The 16,344-nt window shown below is 40.5% G+C and overlaps 4 protein-coding genes across 6 annotated transcripts; 2 read left to right on the top strand and 2 right to left on the bottom strand.

Moving 5' to 3' along the window:
* Window positions 1-5: 5 nt before the first annotated feature.
* Window positions 6-1,032, top strand: LOC130687658 (large ribosomal subunit protein bL28m-like). The gene is made up of 3 exons (XM_057510834.2): window positions 6-237; window positions 319-577; window positions 633-1,032. The coding sequence occupies exons 1-3, from the start codon at window positions 86-88 to the stop codon at window positions 993-995; spliced, it is 774 nt and encodes a 257-aa protein (XP_057366817.1). The 5' UTR covers window positions 6-85; the 3' UTR covers window positions 996-1,032.
* On the bottom strand, window positions 972-6,414 carry LOC130687630 (probable phosphorylase b kinase regulatory subunit alpha). Of its 3 annotated transcripts, none has more exons than XM_059495132.1 (19): window positions 6,149-6,414; window positions 5,786-6,085; window positions 5,649-5,724; window positions 5,498-5,580; window positions 5,359-5,428; window positions 5,171-5,292; window positions 4,898-5,086; window positions 4,686-4,838; window positions 4,444-4,617; window positions 4,164-4,377; window positions 3,994-4,103; window positions 3,789-3,936; window positions 3,649-3,721; window positions 3,478-3,569; window positions 3,206-3,415; window positions 2,966-3,144; window positions 2,539-2,898; window positions 2,153-2,467; window positions 972-2,082 (listed from the first exon to the last, which is right to left on the bottom strand). In XM_059495132.1, exons 1-19 carry the CDS (start codon window positions 6,254-6,256, stop codon window positions 1,411-1,413), a joined length of 3,648 nt encoding a protein of 1,215 aa, XP_059351115.1. In that variant the 5' UTR covers window positions 6,257-6,414; the 3' UTR covers window positions 972-1,410. The 3 variants fall into 3 exon arrangements, with proteins under 3 accessions (XP_059351115.1, XP_059351116.1, XP_059351117.1); XM_059495133.1 differs by having other exon boundaries at window positions 2,966-3,129; XM_059495134.1 differs by having other exon boundaries at window positions 2,966-3,114.
* Window positions 6,415-6,571: 157 nt separating this feature from the next.
* Window positions 6,572-8,869, top strand: LOC130687647 (protein fuzzy homolog). The gene is made up of 7 exons (XM_057510822.2): window positions 6,572-6,789; window positions 6,866-7,141; window positions 7,203-7,325; window positions 7,388-7,785; window positions 7,858-8,030; window positions 8,086-8,218; window positions 8,290-8,869. The coding sequence occupies exons 1-7, from the start codon at window positions 6,718-6,720 to the stop codon at window positions 8,345-8,347; spliced, it is 1,233 nt and encodes a 410-aa protein (XP_057366805.1). The 5' UTR covers window positions 6,572-6,717; the 3' UTR covers window positions 8,348-8,869.
* On the bottom strand, window positions 8,352-15,783 carry LOC130687645 (uncharacterized). The gene is made up of 5 exons (XM_057510819.2): window positions 14,409-15,783; window positions 10,788-10,886; window positions 10,528-10,692; window positions 9,920-10,420; window positions 8,352-9,845 (listed from the first exon to the last, which is right to left on the bottom strand). Exons 1-5 carry the CDS (start codon window positions 14,539-14,541, stop codon window positions 9,376-9,378), a joined length of 1,368 nt encoding a protein of 455 aa, XP_057366802.1. The 5' UTR covers window positions 14,542-15,783; the 3' UTR covers window positions 8,352-9,375.
* Window positions 15,784-16,344: the final 561 nt, after the last annotated feature.

Genomic DNA, 16,344 nt, shown 5'->3' with positions numbered 1-16,344 from the left:
GCAGGAACCGTGATTACTGAAAGTCTGGAGCACGAAAACACATCAGGAAAAAAGTCAAGAACAGCTAAACTAATTATATACAACAATGTCGGCTATTAAGCCTAGAACTACAATTTTAAACCGACTACCCGCATGTTATCAAAAATTCTTTAAGGAATGGAAATATGGGCATCAGGCCGCCGTCCATTACATACCTGAGGAAGGAAAGTGGAAACGGCATCCTGAAACCGGAGCAGTGTGAGTACTAATGGCATTTCTATCCAATCGTCTATAAAGAATGTATTCTTACCCAGCTTAGAGTTTGTTTGTATGAAACAGGAAGATGATTCAAAATAAACCAATCCCACTTACCTATCCCAAAGAGTTTAATGAAGGTTTATGGGGAGGTGAAGCAATTGTTCGTGGCTTTGAAAAAAGACATCAACTTCGTAGAAGGGTACCTCATTTTTGGTTTCCCACACTACAGAAATCAGTACTATACAGTGAAATACTTGATAAACACATGGAAATCGTAGTTACTCCAAGAACACTTCGTCTGGTTGATCAACATTATGGTTTTGACAATTACATCCTGCAAGTAAGTTTATATGCATACCTGTTCAACAACATGTCACTAATTTTCTCTTGTTCAGACACCTCCACAAGACCTTAAATCAAATTTAGGAATTAAATTGAAAAGAACACTGTTACTTGCATTAGCTACGCAAGATTTTTTGCCCAATAATAAAGCCAAGCGGGAAGAGCTCTTGCAAAAATACCAGAAGCACATACTACCAGAAGAAGAAGCAGAATGGTATGGGCTTACATTGCCTGAAGCACTTGAAAAGCTAGGCAAACTTGAAGAAGTACCCATTCAAAAAATACCTTTGAAAATTAAATTTAGAGAAGAATTCATTGAACAATTGAAAGAAAAACAAACAGAAGTTACCCCTACTAGTCCTAAGTCTTCGTGGACTGATACTTTGAATCCCTTCAAATTTAACAAAACAGTGTAATTGTCAGAATTAGTATACACAGTCTGCATTATTGAAATACCTGAACAGCACAACATCTTTTTTTCTAATTGTGGAAAACAGCACTATCTAAAAACAGGTGAATTTGGTGATAATAAGTAGGGTAATTGTACATTACTCAGTACTTTTCCAACTGATGAGTGCAATGCAAAGAAATTATTGAATCCAAACCTAATGCAGTTTAACTATTTAAGTATCCAATTTCCAAGATATTAAAAATTAAAATCAATCCAATTGCCATTTTAGCAAAATTCCAACCAAAAAAAAATGCATTGAACTGAAACGATAAAGATCAGGACGGAAAACAACAGGATTCTACTAAGTCTACCCAAATTTAACTGCAACACATTTAGAAAATTACAGTACGCAATCATCTGATAGAAATGTCCATGCTTACCTAAGAAACGGCACAGTCTATCTCCCCTTCTATAGGGAAACAGTCCAGAATGGTTGCTAAAGCTCGGATCAAATACGTCATTGTACCGTAACAACCACTGGGAGCGCTGTCGTAAAAATGTTGGCAAACGTAGGCAGCTCCTCCACACAAGAGTGTTCCAGTGGCTGTTAACTCTCGTTGTTCTTTCGGTTTGGCGCAGCAAAGAGTTGCATCTCCTTGAATTTGCATTTGATCATCCAGAAATATCTTGTTGGCTGCATGAACCAGCCTTTCCACACACAGGGTCTGACCCAGTGACGGCACTGAATTGTATTCAGCGAGTAGAGAATATACCATCATTGCTTCAACCATCAACTGCCGATATTCAGGTTGAGGAATAGCGTTCAAGACGGTTTCCACTTGTAATGCAAATTTCAATTCTCCGGATGTCATTTCTTGGGTCAGGGTTTGTGATAGAAGTTTGCCTTCAATTATCATTCCTGGACACCTTTCCAACAACATCCAAATGCGAGAGTAAAATCCGCGAGGTACGCGATTTAGCGCACCGTCTAAACGTCGGCGTCGAATCCATTGTCCTTGGCGATCGGGTTCCGTGTTTTCTTGTTCATTGTCTACAGAAGAACTAGTCGATCCACGTCCTAAAAGGGTTCCAATTTGACTTTTTTTGCTGACCTGTAATGTGTATGAGAAACCATATCGTCAGGCACTGTGATGGGTTAAAGTGTATACAAATATTTCATACCCTACTAAACTTGTTGCTGAGGACGGAGAAATTTCCACTAATCCCACTGGTTACCATGTTAAACTCTTTACCACTTAATATGTGATACAGTAAATTCTTCATCTCAAAGGGAGATAAATTGAGCAGGTGCTCTGTTGCTTCATCGCTATCGCATTTAACGCTCCGCGACAACTCTGAGGCCATCACACGAATGATGAGTCCAAGTCGAAGGCGCAACATTTCTAGAAAGAGCGAGGGCTCTGTTCGCACAAACATGGCCAAGTAAAGGACCAACTCTTGGGTCAGCATGGCACAGCTATCGTCATCACCGTATGCCTTAAATAGTTGGTGCCATAAAGCAGCACAATAAGTATATGATAATGTCTTCCGTTAAACTTGATAAATACCTGATGGATTAGATGTCTAAGGTCGGAATTTGGCAATGGGGCGGTAATTGTTCGTTCATTATATGGTGGCATTCCAACAGTTACTTGCTTTTGATGGACTAGCAAATCAGTCACAGCTTTGGTAAGGTCTTCAACCCTTTTGCCTAACATTCCAGCTGTGTGACGGACAAGTCCCCAGTTTTTCTGACGACAAGCTTTTTCGTACAGATCTTTGAGAAGATCTTTTACCCGAATGGGCGTACCATCGTCCATCTTCCCAGTCATGTAGTCTAAGCCTTTCTCGATGACGAGGAAATGAAGAATATCTCCTTGTTCATCTAGACTCTCCGAGTCTTTCAGCATATGCAACAATTCATCAACCTGCCGACATTTACAATTATTAAATCTATTAGCCCGATATAAAGACATAAAACCGACAAAAAAGTACCTCTGTATTTTCATACTGTGCGTCGGAGCATGTACGATGACGAGTGAACATAACCCATGGTTCCTCTTCTTTAGGAGATGGTGATCGTGGTTCCGCCGACACAATACTAGCTCCTTCCGTATCAGGTGACATGGACTGGGAAGGCGAGACTGCTCTAGAAGACACTATGCTTGAGAGCTCTTTATTTAAGAAATGTGTTTCTAAATGTCCTCATCTAATGGATTTAGTTTAAGAATGTACCTTTATTAAACGGGACTTCAAGGTTTTCGACTTGAATGCATCGCGTTCGTCGAATAGATCCTCTGTATGATAACTTCCTTTTGGGATTTTGGCTAAATGTCGTGTTCTTTTTTCGCAACCTCTGGGTTGAGTGGTGGATGAATCCTGTACGTGGCACGAATGTCTTATGCAGATGATCCTCCAAGTACTGCCTCACTTTCGCATTCAATCCTTCGCACAAAATTTTATTATAGACAAAATTGCCGGGAATTTCAAATTCTAGTATAGCTTACGATCAGGCATTCCATCTTCTTGATTTCCCAAGAAACTCAAATTGGTGATGCAAGACGTGTTCAGGAAATCGCATAAATTTCCGAGCGCAACTCTGCAGGGAAAAAAAGAAAAAGGTAAGATTAAGTTAATGTTTTTGCTGAAGCATTTGACGGTTTGCTATAATTGCTTACCGTGTGCCATTGATATAACCGCTTTTCAGTTTTTTCAATGTGGTTACCATTGCAACAGGTATTTTTCCTTGATCTACAAATATGAAATGCCTTTTATAAAATAACTTCGTATGGCAATGTAGTTATTGGTGGAAACTAACCAAGTTGTACTTGTCGAATAACGATAACAACAACTGGTCGTCCCAGCATGTTTTGCCATGATGACTTCAAGAAATATAGCTCATTTTTAAAAGTATCGATCATTAATTCGTAGTCAACTGCGACGTAAAAGTGGTCTTGATCGGTGAGCTAAAGAAAAGAGCAAAATTATTTTTGAAATTAAATACTCACTATGGGAAGGTAAACCTGAGGCGTGAATGCGAAAATCCGATCCTGTAGCGCATAGAGTTTACTTGTACTGAGAATTCCGACGTCTCGAGATCGGCGCCCAGATAAGTTGAGTTTTTTATTGTGGCCTATATAGAACGACAATGTGTAAGTAATATGGTTTAGGATCGTTTCTTCTTACTTTATACCTAGGTAGGTGTACAGGTGAGAAAGTACGCGCGCCGGTTGAACTTCAATTGGTGCACATTCTTGCACCGTTTGTACTTGAAGGTCGTAGCGGCTAAGTTTTTCCTGGATGGATGCGTCTTCTGCAAGGATAACAACTTGGACTACTACATCCGGTTTTTTTTGTGAACCTAATCGACGGTTCAATGGATCGAGTTCACCAGGAGCTATGAAATTCTGTTTCAACATTTTTTTTTCCGGTTAGAGTTTAACATTTCTACAAAAAAAGAAGAACCAAATCACCTCTTTAAGCAGTTGTGCAACTATGTACAGGGATTGAGCCCACATAAAAGGAACTCTGCCAACTGCTATTCTGTCTTGGCTTCCCGGACATTTATATTCTTCACTGACTGATTCTGCTGAAACAGCATACAATTCGGGAACAAATTTCAATCCATCGTCCGTTTTAATTACAATCTAGTTGAGCGCAAAAAAGAAGTTGGAAAAGGAAAATCGAAATTAATACTCAGTTCATTATTCCAAACTTCTTCAAGAGCTTCCGAGTATTCTTCAACGGCTTCTTTATCTCCTTGAAAAAGAAAGTCCAGCATTGAAAGACAAAAGAATAGTGGCCATTCACATTCAATGTTTTCGAAAACTCTCAATTCAAAAGGCTCATAGTATAATCGAGTCGGGTCCTTAAAGGATAACACGTAATTAATGTAAAGGAACAAAGAACTGCTGTACTTCTTAATACCTCTTTGGGAGTTTTGTACCCATCACGTAAGAACCTCTTGAAACCATAGCGGCCCTGAAGTTTCTCTTGGATAGTTGTCCGTGTGAGTTTAATCAACTCAGGATCATCGACGGCAAAGGCAGGAAATCCTATGACGGACAACAGCGCGGCATCCACTTCTTTTGAATTTGATTCACGAGGCAACATTGACTACCATAGAAATTATGCGATTTAGTACTCCTGTTACTATTGCGAAAAGCGAATCAAATTCGTTGGCTGAATGTAGGTGTCTACCAGCAAAACTGCTTGACATTTTTGCGCTTCGTCGGCCAACACATGTATGACAGATGTTGGACCTCCTCGCGCTCCAAATAGATCTAGTTCGTTGACCGCTTCTAGTGCAGCTTTAGCCATACCTAATCAAAGAACAAAACCATGTCGGTCAATAGGTAACTAAGCCGTGTGTAAGGGATATTTCTTACCGATGGAGCTGGCATTCAGTTCTGGAAGTCCATGGTTCGTCTTGTCACCCCTTTCCCACACTCCATAATCCTATAGAATGAAAACAAATGTAAATAAAAAAAGGAGTAGTAGGAAAATCGTAGTAGAAAATTATCCTACCGGAACACAGTATGAAGATTCGATGTAAAACACTAGATTCTGAACAAATGAAACTTCATCCAAATTAAATACAATTTGAAGACCTACAAGAAAAGGCAATGTTACATACAACATGATTTTATTAGTATAAAATATCATTGTGAACACTCACCTGAGGCAGTCATCTGGGATAGGATCAGCAAGTACAATGAGATTGCATCAATTTGCAGATGTCCCCAACCTGAATCCTGAGTGTGTCAAACAAAAATGAAAGTAAACATCAATTGAATAAGTGACAAGTAAACTTACAGTTACAACTGTTGCTCCAGTAGAAGAGCTATATTTGGCATGAAGGGAATCAAGGGGGTTTTGTGAGATTTTAAATTTTTCTAGTTTATCTTTTTGCTGCATCATGGACATAAGCAAGCCTCTCATAAGTTTCACACATCGCTGCTCAAGCTCATATGTTTTGGCTTTGTCCTCATCCATATCAGTATACTTCTTGTATGCCATTGAGAGTGCCCAGACAGCAAGAATACTGTATACATTATCCCTAATCCATGCATGTTCATTTGTTGGGGAAGCTGGAAGCAATCCCGTTACAGGATTCTAAGAGAATAGAACTTATGTTGTCACACAGCTTCTGACAGCAGTCAATTGTAGCTTTCTTACTTGATATTTTAATATTGTTTTATAAACAAGCCGTTGATAATATTCCAATCGAACTCCCGAACCACTCCGCGCTCTCATTTTACTCTTGCTGGTGTACGGAAACTCCATTTTTTGGCTAAATTAAACTTTAAAACAAATCACAACTTCATTTCACACCTGCTACCAACTGATTCCGTGAACCTTCCAGCTCCAGTCGTGGTTCTTAATGAAGAATCTTCTGGCGTAGCAGACTACGTAACATTGCCTTCTTCTTTTTATCTACAAGGGAGCCCATGGAAGACTAATAATAGGCATTCAACCTACTTCTTGACCTTCACATGATAAATTTTGCTCTAATTCCAGCACTTGGCGAATTAAAGGCGGCAAATATAGAAAACGAGATCTTTTTTTATTATCCTCTTCGAGACGGAAAGCTATTATGTAGCTGGGTTCAGAAATTTGAGCAACACCTTCGTTGCTGAAACCTTGGGAAAAAATGCCCAAGGGCAACGTTCTCTCCAAATGACGAAACGAATAAAACCAAACCAAAACAAAACAACAAACCTTAAAGACTGTGCCAAACGCGGATAATGGCTTATTTGACATGTCAGTCATTGAGTGGTCTACCTTTATTTATCAGAAGAAAAGGCGACATTCCCCCCGTAATATTTTTTATTACGCATTCTTCGGTTATGTTATATCTGGTGTCAATCATCAATTGCTTCTTTTGCTTTGCAGTTACCGTTTCCGCTGGTGGCCAGCTTAAACGGAGTGTACACCTACACAAAAACCCAAGGGGCCGAACTGGAAAATACTTGTTCAGAAAACACATTTGTAGTTTGGAAGGAATATCATGATACTTATATGCTTTGCATAGTTGCCACAGACACATCCCTAACGACAGTTCATTTGAAGCATATCCTCGATCTCGTTTCACACACAATGGTATTTTACCTAGGTTTAGAAGAATTAGTCAATGTAAAAAACATTGAAAGGCTGAAAAAAGATTTGAAGGTATTACTATAATTTTTACTGTCTTCTTAGCAAAGTTCTTCAAGCTCTTGTCTGTGTTCAGGTGTGTTACCCTTTAATTGACACCATTCTTGATGGATTAAACCCCAAAGAAGACTTGGAGGAATTTTGTGATTTGACAGACTACACAGATGTGCTTAGCTGCTCTGAGCGATCAACATTTGAGGTAAAGCACTGAGCTTTGAGTGCACCAACTATAGTACCCAGAAATTTTGCTCCCCATTATAGGGCATCCTAAATTGCTTTGCTGAGAGCGTTGGCACTGTGTTTGGTTGTCTGAGAGTACGTAGTAAAGTTGCAGCAGCAACACCAAACTGGTGGACTCTTGACAGTGTGGAGTTATTGCAAATCCAATTACTCCTGTCAAATGAGAGGTACGATACAGGAATAGACATTCCAATTTACCTCCCTGTAAGGAGCCCCAAAATACCTTTTCGGCTGGTTCAGTGGAAATTAACTCAAAATTCGGACGTCTGCCTGCTATGTGGGCCTACGCCCTCACTTGCCGACTTAGAAAAAGAAGTAAAGCGGTTTTGGCGGACCGCGTTTGCCCTTCTGAAATCCGCAGAGTCGTGCTACCCAGCCAATATCCCTCCTGATATTACATTGGATAAAAATGTTCTTTCGTAAGCAATTTGAAAATTTTCAAAGTTGTTGAAATCGATTTTGTGTACAGAGCGCATTGAATTTCCTTCTAGATATTTGGTGATGAATACCGAAAAACGGCGATCCCTTAGCTCACTTTCTCCGCAGACGACGACTGGTGATGTCCATTCACACTTGACTTCTGTGCGGAAAAGAGACATACTCCGAACGTTTTACAAAACTATTGTCGGAACGATGATCGATTTACCAGGTTCAACTCAAACAGGTTAGTATTTTGGAAGATTACGTTCTACCTACAACACTTACTGAATTAATTGTAGGTTCGGAAGATTCTTCACAAGTTTCCAAGGAGGTCTTCATGAATTTTGAATATTATTCTCTACATGCCTTAGTATCAGATGTATATTTGATACTTGTCCTTTATCCGTCCGGATTGCATAACCATTACCTAAGGTAACTGATGAAGTTTATCAAAGTTAACATTTTTCAAACTTTTAACTCACCTTAAATTTCAAAATTTCCAGGTCCATCACTCGAACAACTCTGAAAATACTGACGCACGAAAAGAATTGCAAGTGGTGATGTTTTTGAAGAAACATTTTAATGTAATTCATAGTGCGCAACCAAAACAATATAATCGATCGATACAATCGTAGGGTAGAACAAAGTGTGCACTTTTCTTCCGCAATCGGGGTACAGCATTCAATTCAATTAAGTTTCGAATAAATTGGAATTTTTTGTTTACGAAGAGAGGTCAAAAAGAAAAGAAAACCTGCTTCATTTTCTATTTCATGCATCAGCTTAATTATTTCGAAGCCAAAGTTCACGAAGCAAGAAGTGAATGAAACAGATAGATAACGAAAACAATGGGCCACTCTTGATCACAACCACGGAAACCATCGAAATTAATAGCAAACAAAAAAAAATTAAAAACAATTTTTTAAAAGAAGAAAAAAAAAACACGCAAATTATCGATTGTTTCCAAATCCCAACTATAAATTTTTTTCCGCCTTAATATACCAAGCTTTCAGGTTCCTGAAAGCAAGAACATTGGCACCTGCACTTACTCGTTTTTATACATTACACGTATCCGCTCGACTGATCCACACACACAAAAAATGAAGAAATTAACTCCATTTTTCTTTTTTTTTCATATCTACTAATTCCAATGCAAAAGAAGATACTTTTTTTTTGTCTTGTCAAAAATCTGAGAAATTAAATGAGCCGTTGAAAAAAAGGAGGGGACGTTAAAAAAAAAAAATTAAGTCAAATGTAAAGTTGTTTTTTCCTAAACGAGAAAACAAATCTTCTACACACCGGTTAGTATCACATACACGGACGGAAGATACCATTGGTTTGAATGCAGACGCATTTGTTTTCTTCGCCGTATGTGCGAGAGAGACTTCATCATGATTCAGGACACTACATCGATCTCGCTCTTTGGAACGACAGACAGGAAAAGACTGTTATTAAAAAAAGTCTGTATCATTAAAGGGCGAGCTTAGCTCCAAATGTCAAACCCAAAATGCAAGCAGCTTATCCTGTCAAAGTCGGATGCAGATGAAAGCAAAAAATCAAAGTCCGGATTTTAAAAGAATAATAATAATTCTTTAAACGTCAGTGCTCTGCGAAGCGATACGAACACGTTTGATGCTTCCGGCCCTATTTTCACCAAAGCCCGGGTTTTGGAAGCCTAGGACGCTGCCTGTCTCGCTCCCTTCGGGCACTGGCGAGGCGGGCACCTCGTTACGGGGCCGTGGCTTCTTGAGCGAAGATTTGCGTGGCGACAAGGCCATGGGATTGGACGAGACGGAGCTGCCCGAGATGATGGAACTTGTCGTTCCATAACTGGAGCTCTCGATCGAGCCAAACGAGCCGTTTAAAATGCTCGACGTGCTGCCTTGATCGACGCTGTCCGGTGACCGCCCATCGGCACCGATCGAGTACGGATGAGCACTGGAGGCCGTCACGGCAATCGTCGGTTTCGATCTTGAACTGCCGTGTCCACTTGACCGACTTCGTTGGCTCCCACGACCAGCTGCTGCACGGATCATCGCACCATTGGCCAGCCGTCCAGTAGCTAACCGACAGACAAACGAACGTTGTAATAACACACACACATAAAATTCTAAATTGAATGTTTTGAAAACATACTGGGCCTCTTAGGTGACGCTCTGCTGGATGCGGGGCTTTTTCCGGAGGTGGATGAACTTTTAGTATGCGCATTGTGTATTCTGGAACCGTTGGAGCTGGCCTGTTTGCCATTAGGTGCCGATCGTACAGAGCTGGCCGAAACGATGGTATTGATACTGCTATTGCTCGTCGACGAACCGTTGCTGCTTCCGGGCCGTCCACCACCCATTCCGCTTCCTGGTCGTCCGCCACCCATTCCACTGGGTCGGCCGGAATCGTCCTTGAAACTGGGATTGGAGTACGTGAGAGCGCCGGAACCAGACGGATCGCGACTGTAAAACGTGGGATCGCCACCTAGTCGTCGGCTTAGCATCAATTCGTAAGTGGCCGTTAGCGTCAAGAGGACCTCGGAAAGGATGACCAGCATCTGCAGGTAAAAGGTCCAGCCTCGACTCAAGGCGTACGGCAGCCTCTCGTCTGTCCGAATGCTGGCCAAAGCTATGGCTACGGTTGAAAGCAGGGCTAAAGTAATAAATGAAAAGAACAATGGTCAAGTTTCACTTTTGCTGGTGGAGGTTAAAAGATCAATATCATAAATCCAGTTTTTGAAAAAAGCTTTCTAGTTTTACCTGCTAGTGCAGAGAGAACGAGACGGGCCACGACGGCCGGTCGATAAGGCAGACAAACTCGCTCTTGGGTTTTGAGCATCAACAGGAGACAGACACCCAGCAGAGCAGCCAAACCGATGGCGATGACACTGACAACAGCAACGACCCCGGCGATAAATGTCCATGCTAAACACACATAGATAATTTAAAAAAAAAAGGGGGGAGCAAAAGATAAGTGAACTATTTTGACTTGTTAAGAATTTTTTCATCAGCTAACATACTTGACAGATTAAAAGCAGTGATATTCAAGCCGCAGAAGGAGCGCCCCTGAGGCAGGTCTTTGCAGATGGTCCACAATCCGAAATAGCCAGTGACCAGATCTGAGAAGAAAATGAAAAATAAACGACCATTTTTTTTTTTTTTATAATCGTCAAATGATCTTTGTGCTATCCAACATGCAAAATTGGCAAGGCAACAAAAAGCTTTAGAACAAATGCATTAAAATCTTTTTTGAAAAAGAAATGTACGTGACGTCATCGTATGAAAAGCATCGCAAAACGACGAAACTTTATATTCGTGCAGTAATAAGATTACCCAAGTGAAATGAGTATCCATCCGTTCGGTTTTTAGTGTCATTTTGCGCAGCAAAAAGGAAAGAAATCACAATCAAAAGAAGCTTATTCAATTTTTGATATTTGATGGTCTTCAATTTGATTGCTAGCTCGTGGCTGACAAATAAAGCAAATTTATAAAGCCAAGAATGCTAATTCAATTTTTACAAGCTCGTTGCATTCCATTTTTAATGCCTTTGTGGGGGGGGGGGGGGAATCTGGTTTATTCTTATTAAAATAATCGCCGAGTGGACCACGCCCAGTTATCAAGGTGAACACTATGTTTGCTTCTAGAACAAACCATCCACTAGACGCATCGTTGACGATGAAAACAACGAAACATTGTGCTCTCGTTTAGATGTCAATAGCGGCCCAATCGATTGGAAAAGCTTACAAAGACATTCGCTTTGTTCGCAAATCTTTAATCCTCTTTTCTTCGGCAATTGTACGTTTGGAGAACAATCAATGGGAATCTCAGATGTAGAGTTATTCTCTATTCAATAGTGGGAGGCACATTTAAACACCTGCTCATCTCCTAATTCCCAACACCTTTCACGTGCGTCTTTCCATCTTCCCATAGTAAGAAAATTTCTCAGGTAGGCAGTAAAATATAAAAGCAAAACAAGGGAGGTTGTATGTCCATTGTTTGCTCTTTCTTCAAAAAAAAAAAAATATTGCCAGGATACATAATGACACGTGATGCCTGAAACGGCGCACGTGCTTTTGTATAATCAGGTCGTTGAGCTGAACCGAGGCATTGCGCGACTCCCTTTTTTCTTCAAACTAAAAAGACGCCTGAATGAATCAAATGAGTATAACGATGGTTCATTCTTTAGTGTCACAAAGGAGGAGCCTGAAAAATCCCATGCACAGAATTTTGTCGTTGATTTAAATCGGTGGAATTATTCTAATCACGAGTTGTGAGCTTGGCGTAAACAAATTCCTGAAATCCAATTTTTTGGCCATAGAAATAATCAAGAAACACAACTAGAGTTAAACTCGTTTCAGTCACAAATTAAAACAAGAAAACGAGTTGGTGATTAATTTAGAACGCTGTTACCAAAATAAAACAAAAGAAAAACACGCGTTTAGAATTCTGGACACGAACGTTCAACAGCATTTCCGGGGGTTCGATCACAGTAACATTAATGTCTCCAAAAAAAAACAAAAAAACACTGGGCTTTTCATCCCCCCTCCCACAATTTCATGTCAAATAATTACCATTCGGTTAATTTTCACAGTTATTGCATCCAACGTTTTTCTAACTCCTTTTAAATTTAAATTTTACGGGAGGGACCTGTTTCGTTCAACGGAGCATCACGAAAATGAGCGATAAACGAGATTGATCCGGTTCCGCGTTCAAACTCGCCAACTGCAACCCCCCCCCCCACCCCACACACAAAAAAAGGCAGAAAACAAAAGCGAAAGCAACGAATGAGAAATGACCCGTGATTTTCTTTTTTTTTCTCAGCACGAAAACAGTCCCTCCCGGAGCCCTCGTGATTGCGCATCTTGGGAAAAGAAAAAAACATCGTGAGCCACAATATCATTTGAAATGATAAAACGCAAAAAAAAAAAAAAAAAAAAAGAACCGCAGCCAACGCCTGCGGACGTGAAAACATCCACCAGCGGGCGAAGGATAAAATATCATCAATCAGTGAGAAAAATAGAGAAAATTGAAAACTTCTCGTTAATAAATTATAGAGAGCAAAACAAAAGAAGGAAAGAAAAAAAGCCCAAGGGCTGTTATTCGAAGGGACTTTCTCCTCCCGATTTCGGTCACGACGTTTTTCACGTAACGCTTGCGTGAACGATTTTAAACGTTCCTTTTCGGGTGAAATACATGCGGTTGCGGATGTGACGCCAGTCTGCAACTGCCAATACATTTTGACCATTCTTTTTTATTTACTCTTGATGAAAACGTCTAAAAAAAGATCTTGAACCACTCAGCGCCCACTTGTTTCGCCACGCTTCAATATTTCCGTCCGTACGGTAGCCCAACTGGAAAAATTGCTCACGATCGTCCCTCGAACGTTTGGGAACGGAGAAAGCTTTGTGGCTAAAGAAGCATCGAATGTCTTGACATGACAATAGTTCTTTTTCAAGAAGAAAATAAAGAACAGCTGTTTCCGCTTGTCACCAGAAATACCAACAGTAGGGAGACGGTCGTAAATGGTGGCCATTTATTATACCTGATTTGTGTAACCTATACCTTGATGCTAGCTAACGATAATAACGTGAAATTCCACCCTCACATAAACCCCCCTCCTGGTCCACCCCTATCTGTGATGTATTGTTATCCATCATCTACCTTAGAATATCATTGTTGCAGTACTCCGGATGCCCTCTCACGGATCGTTTCCTCCGTAGCGTTTGCGGCTTATGCGCTGAGTGAACGGTTGACACCGTTATGATTAAGAAAAAAACACAAAAATTATACATTTTTAAATGATCAGTGAAACGAAATGAATACGCAGAAGGAGAAAAGGAAATCCTTTGAAAAAAAAAGATGGCGCTTGATTGCGTATCCCGTTAACTCTTTTTTGAAGTCGTGTTGCTAGGCCCATCTGGAGCTGGAAACTAAAAGACGGAGAGATGGGGGCTCCATAAAAATTCTCGACTAGACAGAAAATAAAGTAACCAGTTTGCCAAGACGTGACATTGTCATTATGGTCAACGACTTGTTTCTTTTTTTTTTTTTAACCTCACGGTCAAAATTCCTTCTATGAGAACGAATGCATCCAAGTTAACCGAACGACTTTAGATTTTAATTGTTTACACATTTTAGGTGTTTTGATTGTAACGTTTCGATATTGCAACGAACACGGTTGAGTATGCACTTGTAAAAATAAAAAAAAGGGTATAGTAAAAAAGAAGGAAGAAGAAAGGGAAAGGAATTTTCGAATTAACATGCCCTGTGGTCAGGCTCCAAGCAAGGTAGATGCTGCTCTTAAAAAGGTAAAAAAAGGGGAAGGACTATTTTTTTTTTTTTTCTTTCTGCTGAAAAGAAATCAAAGAGCCTCAATGGTAGACATATCTGACCCCATTTCAAATCCTTTTCTAACTTTCCTTTAGCTTTGGGTAAGGAACGTAGATCCCCCCTCAAAAATACCGAACCCGTGGGATTTTTCTCGTGTTTTCATAGACAATTTTTGTCTCTGTGACTACAAAAAGAAACAGGACAGGGAAAACAAACTGTGTCCGAGGGGGAAGACAAATACAATCGTGAAGAGCAACAAAAAAAAATGGAGCGGAAGGAAGAAGAGATTACAGGTGAAATGAGTAACTTACCGCCACTATTAGGAGATCCTTCGTTGGAGAAGCGTCCCCAATATGGCGAGATGACGGTGACGATGGCCAGGACCAAGCCGATAGCCGACAATCCCTCAGCCAAAGCGGACACTCTCAAATTGCGCTTCTCCATTTGCTCATCTTGCAATGATCAACATCCGACACCAAACTAACGCACACGAAGACACTAATGTTTTTTTTTTTTTTTTAAATAATTAATTCACTATTCCAAACTGTTTTTTTTTGCGGGTGGGTCACTACAAGTCAGTCAACTTCTTTTTTGAAAAAATTGGAATTTTCACGTAACGGAATGAGGATTTTGGTTCACGTAGGTAATCCGGTGCAATAATAATTGGCGGTAGTGTCGGTATCCAGCGTCAACCTGCAATATCCGGTGGACATGGTACACTGTCTGGAAATGAAAATAAACTATTCTTTCTTGTAGATAAACAACTGGGTACAATTGTAGTGTGTGGCGTCTATTTCGTTTCCTTTTACGCCATTTCTTCAGACTTGTTTTGCGGCTTTGTTTTACTTCCTGTCCCCTTCACTTTTTGTTTTTTCCATGTGCGGGGAGGGGGATCTTCTTCTTTTGGTTTGTTCCAGTCTGATCCACAACAAGAATTTCACGTTCACCAATCGTTTTTCGTTAACTCGAAGGTTAAGCTTTAGGGACACACACACAAGACGATGGTTATTGATGGCGCCCCAAAATGGCTAATAAATGCGTTCCAGGTGGAAAACAATTCAATTTCGCCAAACGAAGTTAAAGGACTCTTTCGCTAGTCCACGTCGCATCAACACAAAAAAAAAAAACTGACACACAATTATTTTGCGTGTTCCAAATGTTTGTTCAACGATGTCTCACGTACGATGTTTGCCAGAATGACGAAACAAATAAAAACTTGGCACACACACAGCCCGTCGCTGCCCGTCACTACTTCACAAAAAAAAAAATTAGAATTTCCTCTTGTGATGGTCGAGTGTTGCACTTTCCAAGCCCGTGGCGACCGTTTGCCCGGCCCAGCGTCGACTGTATGTTGTCTATTCACTCGTCGTACTGCGTTGTACGATGGCAACGTGGCTTTTTTTCCTCTCTTTCTCTTTCTCTTCTATTTCTTTTTTTTTTCCCACCAGGTACGGATGAAAAGGTGAGTAGGAAAGAGAGAGAATTTTACACATACACACTCACAAAGTGTGTAAGAGAAACAAGGAGGGGAGCGAAAGGTTGGAGAGGGAGTCTATGCTCGATTCCCAGATGCGTGTGTGTACAGGTATTAAAGAAACGGGCAGGTTACCTGCTATACACACACACCCTGGGGCGTTGTATTACTCCGCCACCGTCTCTTCTTCTAGACCTCCCTCCCCTTTTTGTTCGATAGAAAAAATTCAAAACGGTGCTGGGACGCCCATGAACAGCAAAGACAGTATGTAGATAGAACTCTGGAACGCCCAGCAAAAAAGAAAAAAACGGTTGACCTGCTGGGGCCGAACAGGTTATTGGCCTCGAAAATCCAATCAATTGCTTTTCTTTTTTAAAAACATATTTTTTTTTTATCCCGAGGGTTTGAAGGGGAAGGGTTTAACCACTGTTGAAAAAAAAAGGGCGAAATTGTTCGGTACGATACCCGACAAGTTAAGCCGATAATCTGCTACGATCCGGATTGTTTGGTGTCTGGCATGTCCATCGGTATTTTCAGGTTGCGCACTTGTATAAACCGATTGATGGAATGAGGAAGAGGGAGGCTGGTCTGTTGTAAGGAAAAGGGCGTTGGTTGTGAGGGAAATGAAAAAAAAAAAAAGAATGTAAAAACCCCACATAGATTGGAGGGGTTTGCTCGTTTTGCTTTTGTGTCTCTATAGTGGTTGCCAATAGCAACAGCGTTGATCAAACAAACCGGACTGGCCCTTTCTTTTTTTTTGTGCAGACAAATGA

This window comes from Daphnia carinata, chromosome 4 (assembly GCF_022539665.2).
Source record: "Daphnia carinata strain CSIRO-1 chromosome 4, CSIRO_AGI_Dcar_HiC_V3, whole genome shotgun sequence".
NCBI lineage: Eukaryota > Metazoa > Arthropoda > Branchiopoda > Diplostraca > Daphniidae > Daphnia > Daphnia carinata.
Note: the sequence above shows the minus strand (reverse complement) of the source record. Positions and strands in the feature narration are given on the sequence as shown.

Excerpts from the sequence above, each read along its gene's own strand:
- LOC130687658 (XM_057510834.2), top strand. The coding sequence starts at position 86 with ATGTCGGCTATTAAGCCTAGAACTACAATTTTAAACCGACTACCCGCA. Across the intron at positions 238-318 it reads CATCCTGAAACCGGAGCAGT|GAAGATGATTCAAAATAAAC; the intron begins GTGAGTACTAAT and ends TGTATGAAACAG. Across the intron at positions 578-632 it reads TTGACAATTACATCCTGCAA|ACACCTCCACAAGACCTTAA; the intron begins GTAAGTTTATAT and ends TCTCTTGTTCAG.
- LOC130687647 (XM_057510822.2), top strand. The coding sequence starts at position 6,718 with ATGGCTTATTTGACATGTCAGTCATTGAGTGGTCTACCTTTATTTATC. Across the intron at positions 7,142-7,202 it reads GGCTGAAAAAAGATTTGAAG|GTGTGTTACCCTTTAATTGA; the intron begins GTATTACTATAA and ends GTCTGTGTTCAG. Across the intron at positions 8,031-8,085 it reads ACCAGGTTCAACTCAAACAG|GTTCGGAAGATTCTTCACAA; the intron begins GTTAGTATTTTG and ends AATTAATTGTAG.
- LOC130687630 (XM_059495132.1), bottom strand. The coding sequence starts at position 6,256 with ATGGAGTTTCCGTACACCAGCAAGAGTAAAATGAGAGCGCGGAGTGGT. Across the intron at positions 6,086-6,148 it reads AAACAATATTAAAATATCAA|AATCCTGTAACGGGATTGCT; the intron begins GTAAGAAAGCTA and ends CTATTCTCTTAG. Across the intron at positions 5,581-5,648 it reads ATCCCAGATGACTGCCTCAG|GTCTTCAAATTGTATTTAAT; the intron begins GTGAGTGTTCAC and ends CTTTTCTTGTAG.
- LOC130687645 (XM_057510819.2), bottom strand. The coding sequence starts at position 14,541 with ATGGAGAAGCGCAATTTGAGAGTGTCCGCTTTGGCTGAGGGATTGTCG. Across the intron at positions 10,887-14,408 it reads AGGATCTCCTAATAGTGGCG|ATCTGGTCACTGGCTATTTC; the intron begins GTAAGTTACTCA and ends TTTTCTTCTCAG. Across the intron at positions 10,421-10,527 it reads CGTTCTCTCTGCACTAGCAG|CCCTGCTTTCAACCGTAGCC; the intron begins GTAAAACTAGAA and ends TTATTACTTTAG.